The 23,108-nt window shown below is 43.3% G+C and overlaps 1 protein-coding gene across 3 annotated transcripts; it reads left to right on the forward strand.

The window, feature by feature from the left end:
* Positions 1-326: 326 nt before the first annotated feature.
* stox1 (storkhead box 1) lies at positions 327-22,974 on the forward strand. Of its 3 annotated transcripts, none has more exons than XM_020090635.2 (5): positions 327-749; positions 831-1,464; positions 17,651-17,803; positions 18,797-21,452; positions 22,109-22,974. In XM_020090635.2, the coding sequence occupies exons 2-5, from the start codon at positions 1,140-1,142 to the stop codon at positions 22,260-22,262; spliced, it is 3,288 nt and encodes a 1,095-aa protein (XP_019946194.2). In that variant the 5' UTR covers positions 327-749; positions 831-1,139; the 3' UTR covers positions 22,263-22,974. The 3 variants fall into 3 exon arrangements, with proteins under 3 accessions (XP_019946194.2, XP_019946183.2, XP_019946205.2); XM_020090624.2 differs by having other exon boundaries at positions 834-1,464; XM_020090646.2 differs by having other exon boundaries at positions 330-468; positions 834-1,464.
* The last annotated feature ends 134 nt before the right edge of the window (positions 22,975-23,108 follow it).

A 23,108-nucleotide genomic window follows, 5' to 3' on the forward strand; every position in this document is an offset into this window, starting at 1 on the left:
TGAGTCCCCCTCACACCAGGGATGCTGTCCAGCTAAAGACAGCTGGAATCTGTCTTGTGCTAGAGGCCACGTTCAAGTTCGATTCAATTCTAATTGTATAGAGTCTGAACCTGAGCATTCAGGTGAGACGATGCAAAGCAGAGGCAGGTCATGATGTATAATTCCTGAGATGTAGCACAGCGTCGGCCCTTATCACCAAAAGCTGTGTTGCCATCTTCTTAAGTGTCTTCTGTGTGCATGGCATCTCTTTCTCATCCTGAGATGTGTTTGTTGTTGTTTTTTTAGGTTTTGTGTCTGTCGCGTGTTAAAAACGTCATCAACACGCCCACTCGCTAGCGTGAATCACCATGATCTCCTGATGTCTCCTCACATGGGCTCGCTCCACATTATCCAGCGGTTTTTACGAGAGGACCGGCAGGAGAAGCTCCGGAGAATATCAGATGAGCTGTTGTCGAACATGATCTGCAGGTGATATCCGGATAATTGTCTCCGGACTTTACCCACTGTCTGTCTTTCACACATACACACCACAGACACTCGCTCGCGGTGAATCCAGCGGATTTCCATGGACGACCTGCGGAGTTCGGTGCATGTCTGACAGCAGCTTTGGACATTTGCATCCGAGTCTGGAAATGAAGAGTTCGCTGAAACCCAACAGTGCCAGTAACTAGCATTGGCCTCTTTAGTGTGGGCGAGGGTGAAAATGAAGGGAGAGGAAAAGATGGGAGACATGAGAGTGAGGGGGTCAGGTGAGGAGAAAATAAAAATGAAAGCCGGGCTCTAATATTATCTCTTCCTAAAGACTGACATTAAAACCCTCCCTCGTCCAGCAGGTTGGAGCAGAGGAGCCAGTCAGTGGGAGGTCTGTCTACCTGTGTGTCCCAGCAGCAGCAGCAGGCTGATGATCCCTCCTCCTCTTCCTCCTCTTCCTCCTCCACCGTCACTGTTTCCCTGGAAGCCCACAGACACCCGTCGCACCGAGTGGTCTTCTGCGCCTCCGGTCCACAGGGCGCAGGGCTCAGACGCACACTGGAGGAATGCGTGGCAAACCCCGGCGTCTATTTGGATTTCCAGAGAGGAGAGACTGCTTTTTAACCGAGTGCATTTTCTCCAGTGGGATCATATCTCCATAGTTAGACATGTCTCTCCAGCAGCGGGTCGTCCAGCTCTCCGCCGCGTCGCTCGCTGTGATCCTCGGCCAGGACGAGGAGAGTTTGCGCGCCGGCGGAGGGAAAGTCAACGCGACGAGCGGTCAGGAGATCTTTGCGGACTTCAAGGCGCAAAACTCGCGCAGCTTTTGGAATAAAAGGCTGGTGAAGGCCATAGCGGAGGTGTGCTTCCAGGGATGGATGGAAAACTTGGTGCTTTTCATTCAGGGGAACGCGAACAACCTGGAGGTGCTGAGGGAAGCGTGGATGCGCAGGGCTCTGAGGTCACCGAAGGGGTTCATCATTAAAGCTGTCGGTATGTAACTGTCATTGACCTGCTGTCACCATTTATATTATACAGGATTATTATCAATCAATGGCACCAATGCAACTTTACACACCTTAAAGTCAGAAACACAGAGGGCTGCAAAAGCAACACTAACAAGAACTGCTGTAGTGATGGCACTGGAAATAAAGACACCAGGAGAGCATAATGTGTCCTGACACTGTAAAATGTGTGTGTAGAATCACACAACATTTGTTAACCACACTGAGAGAGGTGTGTGAAAGTCATAAACTTTGAACAACAAGGGGCTGACAAGGTTTAACACCCTTCCTCCCTTTTGTCCTCCTCCTCCTCTTCTTCTGGATTTATCTTATAATGTTCACACAATTCAGTTAAATCTGATGGTAAATGTTGACTAATCTTTACCAAAAAGTTGTAGAATTTGTGGAATCATTAGTGGTTGGTTTTCAGTGTGTCCCACTACCCCAAACAATAGGTCTGGACAACTATTTCATCCCTTGTGGAAAAAAGATTCTTGCCTTTTTGGATGTTATAAAGTGTAGTGGTATAAAAGAATGCCAAGGTGAAATATTTTCATATATCTACATGGCTGACACAGTTTCCCCTGTACAAAACTCATTTCAAAAAAACCCCCATACTTCTTAAAGAGTCCACATTTTGTTGCCACAAGCAGTGAAATGTTGCCAGCCTAACCAGTTTCAAACAATTATACCAACAATTGCTTTTGTCAGTTAAAACCACTTGACGCATCCAGATGATCTTAAAACTTAAATATTGCCAGTTTGGTTTGATTACCTGACGATTGCCTCCCTTTCTTGTAGACATGGTGTTGTGTTTAACAAAGCTCTGCATCTCATTTAATTACTTCTAATTGCTCCCCTCTGGTTTTCCTCTGGATTTATTTTAAGGCATCATATACCTGCACAGGAACAATGAATGGAAACCTTTATGCAGCCTCCCATACTGTGATCTCATGGGTTGTAAATGCCTGACAGCAGCAGCTGCTGGACAAAATGACAACCCTGTGTGTGGACTTAGCCCTAATGACAGTACTCTTCAGAGATACACCAGGTTGTTCAAATGTTTCCTTCCTCTAGAAGAAAGATACTAAACTGTGGGTTATTGCAAATACATGCGTGGGGGCTGATTTTATGTTTTTGTCGCAAAGCACCAACTTCCAGTCAAAAATATGCAATCATGAAAAGCTGCAAGAGTTCAATGAGCCAAAGACATGACCTGCGGGTAAAAACACAGAGAATTGGCTATGGAGTTTACCCAGAGTTTGCCTTACACAAGCACAACACAGTGGGAGGTTTTCTGCACAGACGAATTCACAACAGCAACAAATCCTCCGTATTATTCAGGCGAGAGGTGGAGCAGCCAGGTGCAAGAGGCAGAGACAGGAAGCAACGTATTAACTCCGCTGTGGAGAACATGTGATTTTCTGTGACACAGAAACCGCTTTAAGCTCTTATCACCACAATCTCTCTTGACATCTTCATCTGTGTCTTCTACGTGTGTCACCACTTTTTCACCTAGAGATATTTGTTTTATTTTTATTTTTGTGTCTCTCACGCATTAGAAGCATCAACCCCTGGTGTGTTCTCACATCGACTTCTCCTGGATTTCTACGGACTTTATATTAGGAGGCCAGGCAGAGAAAGTTCGCAGAAACTGAAGAGCGCACATTTGTGTTGAGTTCAGTGCATGTCTGAAATCATAGTGTTAGAGTTATTCAATTGTTGGCAGGGTAGATAGTCGAGCAGCACCAGGGTCCTTGTGGTTGTTGAAACAGTGTCCCAGCAACACACGCATTGGCTCTGAGTTGCCATTTGATGCAGCTGCCTCACGTCACCTCTGTCTTTCCAATATCATGTCTGTCTTTGTTTGAGTGTTATTGTGTCTGGATTCAGGCCCTGCCGCTGTCTACCTGCTGACTTTGTGTCCGTCAGTCGGCTCTGACTGAGCGGTGCACGCACAAGTTAAAGGGAGGAATGTGAAAGGGGAGGAAGAGACCACACACAGGGGGGAAGACCCGGGGGGGGCGTGAAGTCACAGAGTGGGGGAGGAGGTGGAGGCTGACATGCCGTCCCGCTCTGAGAGTTTCTGGCCCCCAAGCTTCAACCCGGCACACAAACAAGCACCATATGCGGCAGAGGTGATGCTGAGCCGGTCACTATGCACAGCGTCAGCACAAAGGTGCACACAGATATGCATGAGCTCACAGTCCAGAGTCCTTACCTTTCATGTTTGAGCTTCACAGGAGACACTCGTGAGCAAACACCTCTGTGTGTGTGGACATGTCACCTTCTCCTCCTCCTTAACAAATCCTTCGCCTCACACCGCAGCAATTTGTATGGAAATCAGCGCTGGCAGGCTGTCAGGGCCTGGTTTACTGCCTCCTCTCAACAGAGAGAGTTGGTCAGCAGTGAATCACTGTGCGACTGGCTGCCGAGTCGACCACAGACGCTTTTCTGTTACCCAGGATTAATGTCCCTCCATTTCATGGCCAGTGAGGGACTGTGGAAGTCAGACTCTGAGATTGATATCAGGCATGGAGTAAAATGCCTTGACATTGTCCTGATATAAATTTGTTGGCTGGAAACCAGAAAAAGTTATGAGTTATGGGGTATAGCGAATTTTAAACAGCCCTGTGTCCTTTCTCAGTTTAGAGCAGTGAGATGTGACTTAACTGACATGAGGAGATTTTCTTTAAGGGGAGTTGAGGGTGGGAGCTGTTGAGCTTAGACTTACCAGTGTTCGATAATTGGAGAGAGACGGATGGTTAAACAAAGCTCCCAGACAAACATACGCACTCACTTTGATTAATTTGTGCTAATTCCTCATTGGCCCTGTCTGGTTATCTGTGCTAAAAGCCTGTGTGAGGACAGATTGTTCTGTGGGCCAATACGCTGTCTCTGGGCCTCTTAAGAGGGGGGAACACGTAGAGAAGGAGGTGTGCGGGAGGCGGGGAGGGTTGATGGAGGAAGGGGATCGTAGGGAGGTTAGGCCGAGGTAAACAGACAGGGTGAGGAGTTAGTATGAACAGATATTATTGTTGTTATCCTTGTGGGAATGGGGCCCACTGGTTCTGCGGTTGACCCCCTTCACTATGTCTCATGAATGTCAGGAGGGTGTTTCTCATTCTTCCTTTTTTACTCTGAAATGATCTCTTCATCACTTCTCTGGCTTTTAGCACTTGTTTACAGAATAATACCACCGCAAAGTCATCGCTCTTATGATCAGTGTGAATACAGAGGACATCCATCTCACCAAGAGTCTTGACATGCACTGTTTTTACATACACACTGTAGCCTGAATACAGACAAATCATGGTTTATCGTAACCCTGTTTAACTTTTTAATAATCAGGATATAGTTATCTATTGGAAACAGAAGCTGTAAGGAGAATGCCTATTATTTGCCAAGATAACTGCTACCAACTCTAGACAATCTTCTCATTAGTGATCTGCAATAAAGTGCATTACCGTATTTCCAAACTATTCTTTTAATCTGATTTTAACAGAATTTTTTTAAGAAAACACACTGATGATCTTGTTTCCGCAGTCAGTCCCCAAAAGCTGGAGAACCACCAAGGCTTTCCTGTTGAAACCAGAGGCTTCATATGGCTGTAAGCTGCTTCTGCATTATTTAGAGAGTCACTATTGTCGCTGCAGCGTGATGACCATGGATCCATGACTTGAAACATTTATATGGAGTCAGCCAGTGGTGTAATGAGGTGTCCTGTATCCTCTCCACAATAAACCTCTGTAAACTGCCTCTGTCCTCTTTGAACATGGACGTGAATGAGTCCTCTGGACGGGCCTCTCACTTTCGCCATGGAAAACACTTCTTTGGTCATTGTAGGACATAGGGTCAGAGGGTCTACCTCTGTGTGTTTTCGGGGAATTGGGTTATGGCTATGCTGCAATTTTCCAAGTTTCCTTTTTTAAATGGTATGTTTCATTTATCCGTCCATACCATGAGGTGGTGAAGCATTCCTGAAATGCTTCATTTACTCTTGAGATCATTTCCTGAACTCGCAGGACCAGTGAGCCTCATTTCTGCTTTTTACTTTTTACTTGAAAGCGTTGTATTTTCACACATGGGGTGTCTCCTTTCATGAGGGTGTTTTGTCAAAGTCTCAAAGCGCTCCACTAATGGTCATAACTCTTCCAGATGTCAGCTTATTAACCGTGACACTCCCTTGCCGGGTTTTACCACGTTTAAATGGCCCACCCTGTCCTAACTAAGCAGTGGAGGTCAGAGGTTACAACCTTCCTGCTAACAAGCCATTGAGGTCATATATCTTCAGAGGGTTTTGAGGAAACAAAATGAGCAACATACAACAAAGTATCCAGGTGTTCTACACTGGACAGTTAAGCTCCTGTTGGTTTCCCCAGCCTTTTTTTGTCAGACACACCCCCACACCCTCTAAGTATGTTCATTTACAATATATAAACCAATATACTGAATTTATTTAGCACTTTGAATTATATAGAATATTTTTTCTCAAGTTTATAGCTGTAGGTTGTGTGACAGAAGCTGAATGTTACAAATATTTTTTTAGTTAAGAATTTAAACTATAGACTCTATAAACATGGATGACATGACAGCTCCATAAAAGCGAAGCCAAAGTGTCTCAGTCACAACCTGATGGCTGGCTGCAGTATAGGTCATAAACTTTCCTCCACCATGTTGGGATATGGACCAAACTACAGTATAAAGTCAAATAATTGTTCTCAAAGAAGGTTTCTGTCATTTGAGGTACTTCTGATTACACCGAAGTTTGTTCAAGTGTTGATCTTTCCACTAAGTTTGGTTTTTATTATTTATGCTATAAAAATAGTGAAACATCATGTTTGACAGCTGAGTCTGACTCCCAATTGGTCCACCATGTGCATTGGCCGACCCTTCTTACTATGGCTCCATCCCCCCATTGCTAATACGCTGCGGCTCCAAATGCCATCACTCTTTTTTCAATTTATTCAATACTTTGAGACTGTATTTTAGACCAATTGCGTCCTAGCAGTGCGACTAGGCCGTCTCATGCAACTCCTGAAGTGGGACATCTCAATGAAAAGTTACCAAGGATCAGCATCTTACCAATTTTTTATCCTGTCTGTGTGTTTATTTTCCTCATCAACACAAATATGGATATATTTTAAACTAGTCGCAGTGGCTATTTTTCAGTTGACTTTCCCACATATCTGGTGGTATAACAAACTGCCATCATAGCATGTGTTTTTACTGATACTTTGTTAAAGAACCCTCATGATTTGTCAGTGTCTGTATTTTATTGGTCTGGTTAAAGACAGATTGATGAAGGGAAATACTCATGGAGGCACATCTGTGTGAGATCTGCTCCACTCACCATCGGAGCTGCGTTCAGACAATACGCTCTCCAGATCCCTTGACACTAATAGCATGACATTAAGCTGTTGCACAAAATATATGCTGCTGTTTTTGAGGCTCAAAATGACGAAGAGTCTGTGTTATGGCCGTGGTCATTCAGTCGTGTTCTCACAAAAACCGAGAAGGAATGTTATTTTGAGAAAACCATATAGACCAAGTCTGCAAGTGCCCATTAATTTAGGGGTTATCTGAATTAAATGTTGGTTTGACCTAAGAAAACCTCAATTCATTTATCCAACAGTTTATGGGAGATAACTGTTATATATCTGAAGGTTTTGACTTAATGTAATAAAAATATAAAGCTGCATGTAGGATTTATAAGCTTGTTGAACTATTAAATTGCTTTTCAAATAGCAGTGTGAACTGCCAGGAGGATGTCTCTGTATCTATGTCGAATGTCTTGCTATCTATGTCCTGCGCTTGTAAAAGATGGTTTATGATATGGTTCAGATAGTAAGGAACCTTGACCTCTGCTGTGCCTACACATTTGTGGGAGACTGTGTGCTTGCATGCCTTTCAGCACATCATTTGTTTGTCACATCCTTTCCCATTGAGCAGGAAGCTCACCTCCGGTGCAAATCAGGCATGTCGGCCTTTTTATCGACCCAAATATTGGGCTCACCCTTAGCGGTGGAGTGGAGCGGTGCCAACAATAACAGTTTCCTCTGTATCCCTCAGCTTATAAACCCTGTCAGCAGCTGCTTGAGTTTCACTCTTGGGATTTTATCTTCATTCACCCTCAGGTTGGACAAGTGGGTTGACATAGAAGTGAGGCTATATTGCATTAAATTTGGTATTACTATTACTCTTCAGTTTCCTGACAGGATGTTTTCTTTGCTTCATTTAGCATTGATAAATGCAAAGGTATGCTAACCTCGGCTCTGTGATAGCAAACTGCTGTGTTATTGTATCCAAAGAGTGAAAGATACTTTCAAGCATCACACCACAGCTCTGTGCTGACCAGTTGTAGAGCATTAAAAAGCACTTGATCATATGGCAGACACCATGATGGGAGCTCTGTTCTAAATACTAAGATAACAAACGCAGAAATCTGCTGCACCTCAACCTCAATTAAATAAGAGGAAATGGGTTTCATCTGCAACCAATGAGTGCCGTCTCTCTTGATTATCTGAGGTGAATCTGCTGAAAACCCCTTACGATTGTATGTGTCTTAGGTTTGGTGAGAGGTTTCCATGGGAGAAGTTGGGGGAAAGTACCTGGACCTTTTGAATAATACAAAACTGGTGAAACTAAAGCTCTCTTGTTTATATGGAAGTAACATAACCAAGCACAGTTTAGTTCAATCATCAATGCAACAATTCAAAAGCATCAAATGCATCGAAAAGTACTGGCAGGAGTTTAAAAAACAGAGGATTAATCGTGTAAATATTAAAAAAATAAGGAGATTGTTGTGAAACTACAGATCAGAATTAGACACAAAGTCTGAATAACATCAGGGAATCATCATTGACTGAATCAATTGTTTTGAAAGGATAAATAAACAGAGCAGTTTTGTGTTATTTTAAGATCAGGCATTGAAATGCCATTTTGCCTCAGAGTAGAATGTACTACCTTACTGAATTTACTGAGGTTGCACAGAGCTATAAATTACATTTATGATTTAACATTCATCATCGACAAAGCACATGTACAAGTGCTTTTACTTTGAACTTAAGCCAATCACGAGGGTCAGCAAAACATCTGGGCAATGACCAGGATTTTCTTCTTGTCATGACATATATATATGTATATATATATGAATTTCAAAATTGAGGAGATTTACTGTCAGTTTATCCATAAATGCATCCAGTCTATTGCATTTTGTATAGTTTTTGATTAAAGTCCCATTGATTTGGAATAATGCAAGCTTTATGGTTATTTTCAATAATGCACTGGGAGATTAGACAAGACTGGAAAACGTTTTATGCATTTCATTTAAGGTAAATAAATTCAATTACTGAAAATATTTTTTATGGCACACAATGAGCTTTTGAAAGTCTGATTGAATGTCACCGGTGATGTCATGCACGAAGGGCTGCTTTTCAGGATAGCTCAGCCTCTGGAAATAATTTTTTACCATTTTGTTCTTCTTAAACACTAATCTCTGCAGTATCACTTTACTCAAACTTTTTCTAATCACATGAAAGGTTTACACTTGAACACACTGCATCTGAGCTGAGATCAGGCTGAGGTGAAGTAGTTACTCAGGAGATTGTGACAGATTTGGCATATGCACAGGAGGACTTGGATGCAGTTTCTGTACAATGCAGTGATTCTAACACAAATGTTAAAAGCATGACGTTGGCTGTTAAAGAACAAAGGAAAGGCACTGTGGTCCACATTTAAATGGCTTGGACATGCCAGGCGTCTGGCCGAAAAAAGGCACCGGCAAACTGTGGGGTAATGTTCATGAAAGGAGACGAGAACCAGACCTGTTGGGGTGTGGCCCATCAAGTCTGAGGAGGTATGAAATAAAAAGATGGGGAAATAAAATGTTGGGAAAGTTGTTCTTTAAATCCTGTCTCCTGGCAACACAGCCATGTATTGGTTACACAGTGCACTTTAGGCTGTGTTATAAAATACAGTGTTGTCTACATTCACCTTGTCACTGGTCTTATGATTAACACCTGCTCAGGTGTAATTCTCGTTTCACAAGAATATGATAACAGGGTTTCTGCACTAGTTCAGCTCCAGGTCATTGATATGAATAGCAATCCATCACATGTCACAACAAATGGCATGTGATGTGAGTTCTTATGTTGAATCGGATGGTAAAAACATTATTTAATGGCCTTACAGCTGCAGGGATTTGCAGCCAACATCTGCGGTAACCGGCTATGTGAGCGAAGATGTTTTAAGCTCAGTAAATGTCAAATTGAGAAGCTTAGTCACAGGCTGTTTATCCTTTCTTGCCAGCATATGTTAAATGTCAGAGAGTTGGTTTGGCAAAGTGAGTCTCAAGGCTATAGCTGGATTGTCAATGTCCGTACGACGCGTCTGCTGCTGTTTCTTCTTTCTCGTTGGCTTTGTATTGCATGTGGCAGGTCGCCGCCGAAGTAAAGGTTTCTATGGCGATGCTAGTCAACACAAAGCCGGCCTGTGTTTCACTTCATTGCCTCAAGTTGTAGCTCATGAATCCTCTTTAGTCACAGTGTTTTGACTTTTTCTCTCTTATCCGTGTGTCTGCTGATTAAGGAGTGCGGTTTGCTCTCAGATGGAGCATTCAGAAGTCAAACCCTGACACTAAATCAGATTATACAATACAGAGAAGTCTCCAGATAAAATCTATTTAATCTGAGGTAGCAACCTGCCAACAATCTCGTCTTCTCCAATACTGATTACAACGAGGGCACAGTCCATTTTTGACTGTTGCCCTCCCTTCACTTAATATTTAAACAGAAGCACTCAGACATCAGTGGGTCAGATTAAATATTTACCTAATTCTTACGAGTCTGGACACAAATGCTGCTTTTATTATTGTGAACAAATCAATCAATAAAACTATAAAATGATCAGTGGCTCAGTTTTTCAAGTGTATTGCTTATTGATGTTGTTTTAAGTGGAACACTGGCAGCCTTGTTGTTAAAGTGGTTAAAAATGTAAAAAAATGCTACAGTCAAGTACATTCACGACAATAGAAGTGTTTAGCAAACATTTTCATTAAATGTGGACAGTCTTACTTCTTTCAGAGAGGACAGACAGGAAAGGGCAGTGTTGTTGACTGGTAGAGTTTTGGTTGTTGGGACACTCGGGCTGTGATTGCTCTCTGAAGGGATCTTTTCACTCAGTTTATTGGGCCATTTCACTGCAATGCTCACATCTGTGTATTCTGTGGGAGTGAGAGACACAAACTTGTAAAGCCCTTTTAAAACACATGCACTCACATAAGAGGTGGGCGGGGTCACAGGGGCGTCACGGAGGCCTGCAGGACCAAAAAACCCAAACCTGGGGGTAAACAAGTCATGGGACTGGGAGGGAGTCGCGACATAAATTACAGTTGGCATCTCTTCCCATTACACTGAATGTTTGACATTGTCTCACCTGAGACGATCGCTCACGCACAGCCGCGCAGATTCACTGAAGCGTGTCCTTCACAAGGTCTCCGTCGACTGGGAGACAGGGAGCGATTCTGCAGTTTGGGCAGGCCTCAAGTTCATGTTGAATGCCATGCAGTGTGTCCTTAATGAGGGAGAGAGGAGATTAGCCTGTTTGCCTGCTGGAGCCTAAAAGATTAGACGATAGCAGGATGAGATAAAATGGTGTGTGTGTGTATTTGTGAGTTTGTGTTTCTGGAGAGGCCAAGGAGCCGGGGATTGTGGAAACAAAGCTGATGTTTCAAAGTGGTGGCGCGATCGACGCCCTGAGAGCCACGCTGATAGCAGGGTTAATGAGCATTCAACATTATAAACAACACTTCACAGTAAAATGCAATGTTTTAAGGTTGAGGGGAACCAGACTGCCTTAAAGTTCAAATTAAAAGTTTCCCTTCACTGTAAAATATTTTAATTAACTCGTTTTCTATCATGAAGGACTGGTAGTGAGGGAGAAAAGGATTACACTAACGCTACACTAGTGAGCAAAATGTCAAGTATTAAAAAATCGTCTGTCCATCTGTCCGTCCATCCATTATCTATACCGCTTATACCGTACACCCTGGTCACCAGTGTAGACAAACAACCATTCATATTGACATTACGGTCAATTCAGTGTCTCTGATCAACCTAACCCTATCTGTATGTCTTCGTTGGGAGGAAGCTGGAGTATCCGGTAAAAACCCACAGACACGGGGAGAAAATGCAAACTCCACACAGAATGGCCCAGGAAATGTCAAATAATTTTCAGTCTGTTGTGAAGGTTTTATCTTTGTTCTGTACTTCTACTTCTGAGTCTCTGGATTGCATGCGTCCAAAGTATGTTTTAAAGTTGAACAGGTACTTTAACTTTAATTGAAAAAATGTCCCTTCCCTCAACGATAGAAAATGATGCAGGTCCTTGTGCTGCTGCAGGACACATTTTGACCGTCACTTTGTCGCCTGCACTCATAATTGGAAGAATCTCCCTCCTTCCTGTTCATTAATGTAGAGAAAGCAGGATGTACTGTATAGTGTTTTGTGTTAGCGTTTCCCCCCAAGAAGCTGGAGGTAATGCAATCACGTAAAAAATGGGACTCATGTGGCTGCGACCTAACAACACAGCCAGCTAACGACACAGCCATGTGAATACATGTGGCATTGATCAGTGTCAGCAGACAAAAATGTCTCAGTGGGGACACACGAGAGAAAGTCTGTGTCAATCATCTCCACAAACTGAGCAGACAGCTTCAGGCATTATTCATTTTTCATCCCCCAGGCAGCAGTTTATTCTGACATGGAAAGTTTATGGCATGGGGGAAAAATAACATTCTGTGTGGAGCAGAATAATGTGGGTTATGTCACTTTATTCTAATGTTGTGGAGAATGCCATTAAAGTGAAATTTCAGACTTGTCATATAAAGTTGCAATGATCTCATTTAATCCATATTGGCATATATACTATATGCAATATGGCAGCAGCTCCAAACACAGTTGTTGATGTTATGCGTACAACTTTTTATTTAAAAAAAAAAAGAAATATTCCCTTTTCTCCTTCTTAACTAAATCAAATGAAACAACGTGGAAATGGAAAAAATATTCCTAGCACAAACTGTATTGCTCTCTGCTTGTTTATGTCTGTCAAAGATGGTCACATCAAGTCATTGCTTTACTCCAGCAGTTTAGTATTAATGTTTGGAGACACATGCAGGAAACAATGTTGGCAACAGAGGGTGAGAGATTCTGACTTTAGTCCCTGCTTTTGGTTCAAGTTCCAAAAATACTGGATCCTACACTTCCCATAATGCAATCCATCTTTTATTACAGTTGGGTTATGCTTAAACAGAACCAGTTCCTTCAACATGTTGTCCAACAACTACAAAAACTATAATTGTTTCCAAATGGCCACACTCAGGCAGCCATCATAGAGCAGCGAAACCTGATTTGTTATGGATGAGGAGGGGTTATGGGGATGAGTACACATGTTCAGACAGTCACTCCTGGAGGACATTCATAAACTGCTTTCAGACATGCACTGTATTCCGGATGATCTCCTGAAATGTTCATTTTCACGAAACTTTTCCAGCCAGTCCCCTGTGTCCAGAGAATGTCCGAGTGAGCTCATGTGAGAATACAGCGGGACAATGTTCAGAAAACAGCAAGCGAGGGGGCGTGTTGATGAAATTTCTAACAAGCAACGGCAGAAAAGAAAAACGCTGAAGACGTCAACTTGGAAAGACAACGAGATTCGAGAGCTTTTGACAATAAAACCTTACATCGATATCAGTGCTCTGTAAACAAAAAGGATTTCTGCAGTGGAATTTATACGTCATGTGATGCATCCTGCCTGCTCAACCCAGGCACCACCCCTTACCTGAAAGCTCTGGACATTTCACTGTTGTTGAAAACACAGAAATATGAAAAATAGATTCAAAATACAGTGTGAAGTTTATGTGAATATCAGATTGCCCTGCTTGATAAACAGCCAAGTCTTTAAAATTCTGTAACCCCAGTTTGTGTGATAACCTTGATGTCATCACCAGCACTCCGTGAACCAGAGAAGACATTACACAGTTGTTTTCTGGTGAACAGACTCCGACATATAAAATTGTTGGATTCTGTGCTATTTCTCCTCCTCACTTGGGCCGACGCAAATCCTGTCTCTTGTTTGATTCCAGAGCTTCTGTTTACCCCCCGCCCCCTTCCTTGTGGCACAGGGTTTGGTTGCCATGGCACCCAGCTGGGTATTCATGCCGCGTATGACAAAGGGTGTAATGTCGGTGGCCCCGTGTTAGATTACAGGAACACTGAGGTCCGTTCCCCCTGGAGAGAAGATGGTTACAACAGCGAACCTCCTCAGTGGTCACGCCTGCTAATGTTAGACTCAATAAACACTAATCCTTCACTCGGCCCATCCTTCGGTTACACAGACATTTTCCCACATATAAAAACTCTGTAGGTTTATTAATGTCTTCTGTTTTTCACCTATTGCCAGTCTCTCTTGTCTGTTGAATGTTGTAGTCCGTACCACTACCAGAGCGTAAAGAATTGACTGGTATGTGGGAAAACATGCTCTTGCTTGATCCTATTTCTGTTTTAAACTCCTTTACGAGTACAGATTATGTTCGCCAGTGTTAGACAGGATATCCTGCTCTGATCCAGGACGTGGTGAGAGAAGAGGAGATAATGGTCAATGCAGCCAAACTACCTTTGTGTATTAGCTCCACCAAGGAGGTCATTATCAGTATTCCACAAAAACCACGAGACAGATTGACCACAAATCTTAGTGGAAGGATGGGTCAGGGAAAATCCATACATTTTTGTTGTGGATCCGGATCAGCAATCCAGGAATTTGTCCTTATCAGTGAGAGATAAGGAGTTTTTCATCATTTTCAAGTTTAGGGGGCTGTTGGGCCTTGGCGGAGGTGTGTGCTCTTCACTACTTAGTGTATTAAGTCCCTGTAATCAAAATATTTTATTTGCCTTCCTCCCCTCTGACCAGCCCATATCCCTGCTGACCTTTTGACTGCTGTGTTTAAGTGGTTGCTATGTGGACAGGCTGCTGCTCCTATAGGAAGTCAACAACAATGAGGAGCAAAAGTCAGCAGCATTAATTCACTGCCCAGGGAGACAGTTATTGAGATATCCGTGCCGAGGTTTAGTCAGATTAACGTCCTCTGCTGGAGCTGGGGGAAGGCAGATGTTTTTTTACAATCCCTCTGTGTGTCGTAGGATCAGTTTTACAAAGAAAGACCTCTGTCTGTGAGACTTATGGGCCTCATGTGAGCTCACTGTGCTGGTAATAGTTTTTTTTGTTGTTTTTTTTTACTGACCGAGCTTGACATATTGCTTACAGAGAATAGTGCGTTTTCAATTTAACTGAACACAAATGAGCATCAGTTTGATTCATTTCAGCAAGTTAAAAAACTACTGTGGTCAGTGTTGCCAGATTGGGCGATTTTCCACCTAGTTGCTTTCCAAGTTGCCAGTTGGATGCTGTTTTTCTAAAGTTAGGTTCAAGTAATTTTTGGGTGGTCTGTGATGATTTTGGTTTCTTTTTGTTGACTATTTTCCCATAGATTGACCTTTTCTCCTTCACTGATTAGTTAAATATAACGACTGTTAACTGATCACCATCTAAACAAAATAAAGGTATGGTTTAGTTTAATAAATTGAGCCATTCCCCCAGTTCAAATTAATATTGTAGCTCTGAGATAAAAGATTTGTTAAAATATCCATGTTTGTGTGGGTCAGGAGGGAGAGAGGGTCGGTGGTTCTTGGGCAAGATACTGAACCCCAAATTGACATTGTATGAATGGTGTGATAGAATTTTGTATGAATGGGGTTTGTACTGTTAAGAATTTTGAGGGATTGATAAGATTGGAGAAGCAAATACAGTCCATTTACCATTCATATAAACAAATATGTTAAATATAAACTTAATGAAAGAGTTAATGAAGCGACTATTTTTACGGTGATTGGGCGGGTTGGTGATTGGGCAGGTCATAGGTGGCTCAGGCTCCGTTTCGTCAGCCTGTGGGGCTTCATTGGTTGTAATAAACCATTTGGGTGTATACACATCTCTTGTCAAATAAAACAAACATCAGTAGACTTGCCTGGATCCATCAGCGCGGTATGCGTGTGTTCTGTTACGCTTCACCATGGCAGATATTTGATTAGTTGTTTATTTTTCCTGCGTCGGACATAAGTGGTTCAAGTGTGACGGTTGTAAATGTTTGGTTTACATCAAGTGTGAGCCTGGTGGTGTTTTCACTGAAAGCCCTGGAGATGATGGGAGAATCACTCACACACTCCACATGGTGAAGAGTGAATTCACACAGTTACACAACTGGAAACGTGGAATCACAAGGGGCCAATGTGTCAAAAACAAAAAACTTTTTTACTCATGTTTGGACTTATATCGGATTCTATTATTATTAATAAAATATAGCAGGTGGAGTGTGATCATGGACCATTTTTTCACATCAAGTTATTTTTATTAACTTATCTCCACTTACACTCTTTATGAACCTGACACTGGTGCAGTGTAGCTCATTAACTAAAACCAATTTTCCAGTCCTGTGGGTAAGGTTAAGTCTTTGCCCTTGTTTTTCACGAGGGGAGTTTTTGTGTGTATTCAGCCCAGATACTAATCATTCATCAGCAATGGGATCTGATGTGTTTTGGTGGTTTCAGTTTACTTCACATTAGTAAACATCACTATCTCTGCTTTGTAGCTGCTTTCAGAGCTGCATTGAATAATCTGTTGTTATGCAGGGGGGCTGTGAGAATGCAAACGTCCGAGCTAGTCGCTGCGGACATTCTCCAGAGTTTTCCCTGACAGCCACCTGGTAAAAACTGTAGAATATCCAAATAAGCCCATGTGTGAATACAGTGGGATATTGCCGGAGAATTAGTGAGCAAGTTGTTGCGTTGATGACATTTCTAACATGCAACATACAAAAAAACCCAGAAAGAAAACAAAGAGGTGCAATACATGTAGAAGACGCAGACGAAGTTTGCAACTTGGAAAGACAATGAGATTTGAGTGCTCTTGGTGATAAGGGTTGTCGCCAGTTTCGATGTGCTATGATAAAAAATGTGTGATTTCCACAGGAGTTTTTATGTCATGTGCTGCCTCCTGCATGCTCTACCCAGGCGCCACCCTTCACCTGAAAGCTGTGTATATTTTTCTGTTGATGTGGACAAACTCTTGCTGCACATGTGAAAGACAAACTCCAGACCCCATTTTCCGGAGTTCATGTGGATAATATGGAGACAGTGATTTCAGTATTTTGAATGATAATGATCTTTTGTATAAAAAAAAAAAGATTTTCAAAGTCTCCAGGATCTAAGAACATATCTTTTCATTTCCCTTTAATATTGATGTGCAGGGCTTTGCAATTCTTACTGTAGTTATGCACAGCAAAAAAAACTGTCTCTGAACATGATGACACTCAAAGATAACAAATCAGTGTGAAACTCCACATTCAATTTCAATGCATCCAGGGTTCTTCCTGGTAGGCTTTGCACAAAAAAATATTTTTTCCTGAATGAACTTAAGCACCACATGTTGCTTTAATTGTTTTTCCGTGCGTGAAACTGCCTTGATTGTTTTTGATACTCTAATAAAATGTCTCTAAAATGTCCGTTTAGCTTTAAAAGCAGCTTAGTTTTATGGAAAGCCTTGTGGCTTCTGTCTAATGTGCTTTGTTTGCATGTCAGAGGAATATTGTCCGCTCACTGAGGGATTGTAACGTGAGGTAGATGTAAATAAAATGAGTTTCCCGCAATTTTAACAAAGACAAAATATTTCTGTCTTTTCTCTTAGTTCACTTCTAGTGATGTGTTTGTATAAGGGCACCTCCTAGACATGTGGGGCAGTGTGATACGGGGGCAGGATATGTGATCTACCCAGCAGGCAGCGCTGTGGTCGTTTCTGTGGGAGTAATGGAATTCTGTGGTCTGTCCCAGAACTGATGGAATTTCAAAAGCAGTCAGGCATGGTTCATATAACTCACATAAATAGACCACCTCGGTCATGATTTAGAGGGTGGTTAGGGGAGGAATGTCAACTTCAGTACTTGGAGTTGTTTTCTCTGGCGGGCAGCACGAGTCAGAGAGAGGGGCTTCTCTAACCCAGGTGTGTTTGTGTGTACTGCAGCAGGCCCACCTGTTTCTCACTCTGTCATCTGCTGGTGTTTGTTTCAGGTGACCTGTCCCCGGTGCAGATGTCCCCCGTCCCCCAGTCTCAGTTCATTCCCCTGGCCGAAGTGTTGTGCTCGGTCATCTCAGATATGAACTCCTCCCAAATCATCGTCAACCAGGAGGCACTTGTCAACTACATGAGCAAAGCCCACCCAGGTAATCCAATAAAATATTGGCACATCTTTCTTTATAAAGGAATATTTCATCATTTTCGTTTTGCGTGCTTATTCACTTTCTGACAGGGTTTTAGATTACAAGCTTTATAAAGCTCATATGATCCAAGTTTAGCAAAAACACTGACCTAGTTCAGACAGAAAAACCTTTAAGAAAAAGTGTGGCACATAACCCCCTGTCAGGTTTGCTTAAATCAAAAAAAGCTAAATGTATTGTATGAACTAGGTAGAGAGCAGAGCCACTCCAAGACCCAACAGTCCCTTATCATTATGTATTATAAATTTATTATAGATTCAGATTTTTACACCCAATTGCACAAACTCAGCCCCCCAAAAAAGAATATCCATATAGATTCATTAATTACTTTTCTTGTCCTTATTATTATGAGTAGAGAAATCAGTGAATATGAAAAAAGCCTCACAATGGTAAAGAAAGTGGGGGAAAAACTCCTGGATCTGCCCTCTGATGTGGATCTCCATCAAAATGGAAAGGTTTCTTTCCTGACCGATACTGCATCCTTCCACCGAGTTTCGTGGGAAATAGTTCCTGCGCAATCCTGCTAACTGACAGACAAACGCATACAGACATTCAACCTCCTTGACGAAGATAATTACAGTTTGTTATTGTAGGATAGTTTACGTGCCAGACTTTTTCTTGGCCAGACAGAAAACAGGCAAAGTAATAAGAAATAATTTGGAATGTAAACCCCCGTTGGTTTTGCCTGACTCAAAAAAGCAAAATGTACTGTGTCAATTATTGATCTTGTTGGGTTTTGTCATAATTGCATAGAGCCAGGTGCATTGTTTCCCCATTTTCAGTCTTTGGGCAGAGCTAAATGGCTGCTGGCTTCATGTGTAACAGACGCAGGTGAAGACATATGTTAAATGGTATTATTAGACTAACTTTATCCCTAAACCAGAAACTATTTTCTCTCTTGCCAGTCTCTTGTCCTAAACTTGCCTTTCTGTGTCTCAGGGATAACCATCCCCACTCAGGACATCCTCTATAATGCTCTGGGCACTCTGATCAAGGAACGCAAGATTTACCATACAGGCGAGGGCTACTTCATCGTCACTCCTCAAACCTATTTTATCACTAACAACATCGTCCGTGAGAAGAGTTGGTGGACGTCTGGATCAGCAGATGACCCTCCCTCTCCTCCTCCCATTACTTACCTACTGAGCAACGATGCCTGCGTGGAGAGCACCCAGTCACTCCCAGTGGCACACTGCAAGTCCTGCAGCTGCTTCAGCCCTCTCCAAACACCCACTAATATCACCTCTGCTACTGTTACAGCCACCGTGTCTCCATCCACTGTCCCAGACCAACATTCGGTCTCTGTCTCCATAAGTGAGTGCACAGGTAAGAGCTTGAAGTGGCCTCGACCGCTGGATCACAAACCCACGGTGCAGCATCAGTCCACCTCCACGGCCGCAGACTGTCAGGCAAGTGAGATCAGCAAAAATACAGCTTCCACTAATGCCACTGTTCGCAAAGAAAAGGACAACAAGCCAGGGAGGAAGTTTGGTCTCAGTATGTTCTGGAGGAATGGAGGGAAGAAAGAGAAGCCAAAGAAAGAATATGCATCTTTCTCAGGTCAGTTTCCTCCAGAGGAATGGCCAGTGAGAGACGAGGATGACCTGAACAACTTACCTCGTGACCTAGAGCACGCGATCATCAAACGCATCAACCCTGAGCTGACGGTGGACAATTTGACTCGCCACACGGTCCTAATGAAGAAGCTAGAGGAGAGGAGAGAGAGGGGGATAGACAGAGTGTTAGAGAGGGGTCTGGATAAAGATGATAAGGGAGTAGACAAGGGAATGTCCACTGAGATCCTAGCATTCTCAAAACCCAGGCACCATCACTCCTCTAAGGCAGCGGCAGGAAAAAGATCTGCTCTGAAGGCTTCACGCAGCAAGAGGAGGGCCCACTCATCCAGAGAGAAGCAAAGGGAAAGAGAGAAGGAGAGGGTTAAGAGTAAGGTTCCCATATGTGCGGACAATTATCCAGAGGGGGACGATTTGATCCCTACTCGGCTCAGAGTGGAAATCCCTGTTGATGAACCAGATCAAGTGGAAGAAGGTGGAGTTGTCGAGGGAAAATCTCTTTATAAGAAACGCATTGAAAACCCTTTCCAGACCCAGCCAATCAAAGACCCGGCTGATGCTGCTATTCCCGCCACCAACAGAGAGCAGAGAAGACGAGAGGTGAAAGAGGGCAAGGCCTCGGGGCCAGGCAGGAAGGAGCGAACGAGTCACCGCTCGAAATCCTGGGATCCGCATCGGGCCAAAGTTAACGCAACAGACGGAGAGCCCGTAGGGAAATCCCCGACATCTGACGACAGGTACGACTATGTGCATGACAAGGAATTCGCTGTTGATCATCTGCTCCAAGCAGACACAAAACTCAACAGAGAGCTCCCGCTGGACTACAGCTCAGCCTACCCACAGAGCAGCACCCTGCGGATAGACGACAAGGTCCGACATCAGAGGGAGGGAACTGGCAAGAAAAGCTGGGAGAGAGACTGCAAAAATGCACCTTTTCAGGAGGTCAAACACAATACTGTGCCAGACCAAACTGTAGCTGAGAGCCTGTCTAGCGACCAACAATACTCAAATACTAAGAGCAATCTCCCTACACCTGTCGTAAACCACTCATATGACACAACACTGCCCTGGCCCAAGCCCTCTTTGCAGAGGAAACACTCGCTCAGACTCTCTAACCCACAGAGGGATGATCTACCAAGGCCTGATGAACTTTTTTCACATCAGCAGACCTGTGATACTCCAGCCACCCAGGAGCAACAGGAAATCAGAGCTGTCTCTATCAGTTGTAGAGAACAAAGGGTCATGAGCCAGGGAGAAAGGTCTGAGCTGATAGCCGAGAGCAATCCCTCCATAACAGACGCTGATGGATTGATAGAAGACGACTACAGGCTCTATGAGAGAGCAGACGAGCGGGAGGACGAGGACGCCTGCAGCTCCCTGTGTCTCAATGAGGAGGAGATTATTGATGTGACAAATGCGTACAGAGCAGACTACCGCGGTCACCAGCTGGTTTATCATAGCCGTGAATCTGATTTGCAATATCAGGGACACCACAGTCACTATTACAACTCCAACCTCCACCAACCACAAGACTCAGGGGACAGCACTGTGAAAGATCTCATCCCCCCAGCAACCCAGAGGGCATCTTCCCTCAGCCCCGCCAGAGTTGAAGAGACCAGCTGGAGGCTCCGTCATCACCATCAGAAGACTCGATCACCAGGGGCCCAAAGTGGATCCAGCCCAAGGCAAGGCACGTCCATCCAGGGGGAAAGGCCCCATGAGATGAACCTCGATTTGGATTGTCCCGAACCATCTGAAGTTGCAGACAGCAGCATCTTCGACTACTGCCAGACCAGCGAGATCGAGTCAGACACAGAGACCGTACGCAAGTCTGCTGACGAGGGCGACGGCGAATCTGCTCATTGGGCGGTCGAGGTGGGGGAGGACGACTTTGACGAGACGTGTGTTCCTCCGACTCGCAGGGCTGTTGTGGGCATGCCCGGCGGAGCGAGAAGGGCAGAGATCGGGGAAATGGGAGAAAACCAGAGTATCACAGGAGACAGTGGTATCGATTCTCCTCGGTGAGTGCCTCTCTTTAGAGTTTGTTCATATTAGCTGCAATAAGACACTGATATTTCATCATAGCCCAGGGGTATCTTGTCACAGCCATTGACCTTTGTGAAACTGAGACAGCTGACACCTTCTGTTGAAAAGGTTTTATGTAGAGGAAAAATAAATGTTCTTAATCCCTTAGCACAGATGCTCATTCTTCAGGTCAGCCCTTTTCTGCTTTTCACACCTTGGGCAAAAATCTTTTGCGGCCACACCAGACTCCCTCCTTCTGGTGGAGGTTTAGTGACAGGTAAAATAAACACTGCATTGAGGTTAGTTAACCTGTAGGTTACATGTCTGTGGCTGGCCTGACTCCCAATTAGTGTTTTTTTTCGTTTAAAGTAAATTGCAATAAAGCTGAACAAACACCTCATGACCAATTACAGCATCCAGTATTTGGACATAAGGGAGTCATTTTGATAATTATGTGTAATTGCTGTGCAGTACTTACATTCTTGTGTTATTATCAAAGAGGAAGAAAAGACTTATATTCTGGCATTGAACTCGTTGTGCACTCTCGTATGTAGGTGGATGGATGGAGTGCATGAACGCGTCACCTTGTTAGAAATGGCGTATTTTCGGAAAATATCAACCTCTTGCCCCGTCTACTCTCCCCTCCCCACAGGACCCGCGTCAGCCTGGCCTCCAGCAACACCAACATTCTAGAGGGTCTCAAGAGAAGAGGCTTTCTGCAAAACTTGGAGAAACTGCACTCAAAGAGCAGCACCATTCGACCGCAGAGCTCACTGCTGCAGCTGACCCCCGTCATGAACGTATAGCGGGTCCAGGTCTCTGCTCGGGCTGAGATCTCTTCACGCTGATCAGTTTGAAAACCGAGTGCTTGAATGTGAAGTTCTATGCAAACCGCTCCATTAGAAACACACCCAGTAAGAAGGGTTCGTACGTTGTTGCCTACCTCCACATAATGTGGAACCTACCTTACAGGGGCCAGTGTACAGATGTACAGTAAATATATTTTTCTTTTTGTAAATAAGTTTTAAAGGTAATATGCTATGATTTATCTATTCATATATGCGCTGTTGAACATGTGTATCTGCAGTTTTTTTGTTGTAAATATAGTTTTCTTTCCCTACATGTCTCATTGGTTAAAATGTTCATTACAGCAATAACATGTTCTTGCATTTACTGCAGAATCGTGTGCATTGGCCAAGATGTCTTTCTTGTCATGATGTTGCTCCTGTAAAGAAACAACATGAGTATGTGTGTCTGTGCTGTACTAAACTTGCTATTAGTATTGGCACATCAACCTCAGAATGCAATATTGTCCTAGGTTCAATAATACTTTTATAGCCTTTGTCAAACCGTTAAACAGGCATTTTTGTTTTTATTGGACAATATCGCTCAATGCAACTAACAGAATTAATTAAAAATACATATATTTGTAAAGTTTACCTGGTTATGTCATTGTATGTGTTGGTGGGAGATGGTGGATGTTTCATCAGCTTGAAATAAAAACACATCTAAGTCCCATCACCATTGTAGACCAGACGTCACTTTTCACCCACATGACTGATAAGGTTTTATTATCTCCTAATGATATGGTGACAGCTGATCCCGACATTGAGTCTGACCTCCAGTTCTAAAGGAGTGTCAAACAGTGAAAG

The sequence above is a fragment of the Paralichthys olivaceus genome, chromosome 14 (assembly GCF_024713975.1).
Source record: "Paralichthys olivaceus isolate ysfri-2021 chromosome 14, ASM2471397v2, whole genome shotgun sequence".
Classification (NCBI taxonomy): Eukaryota; Metazoa; Chordata; class Actinopteri; order Pleuronectiformes; family Paralichthyidae; genus Paralichthys; species Paralichthys olivaceus.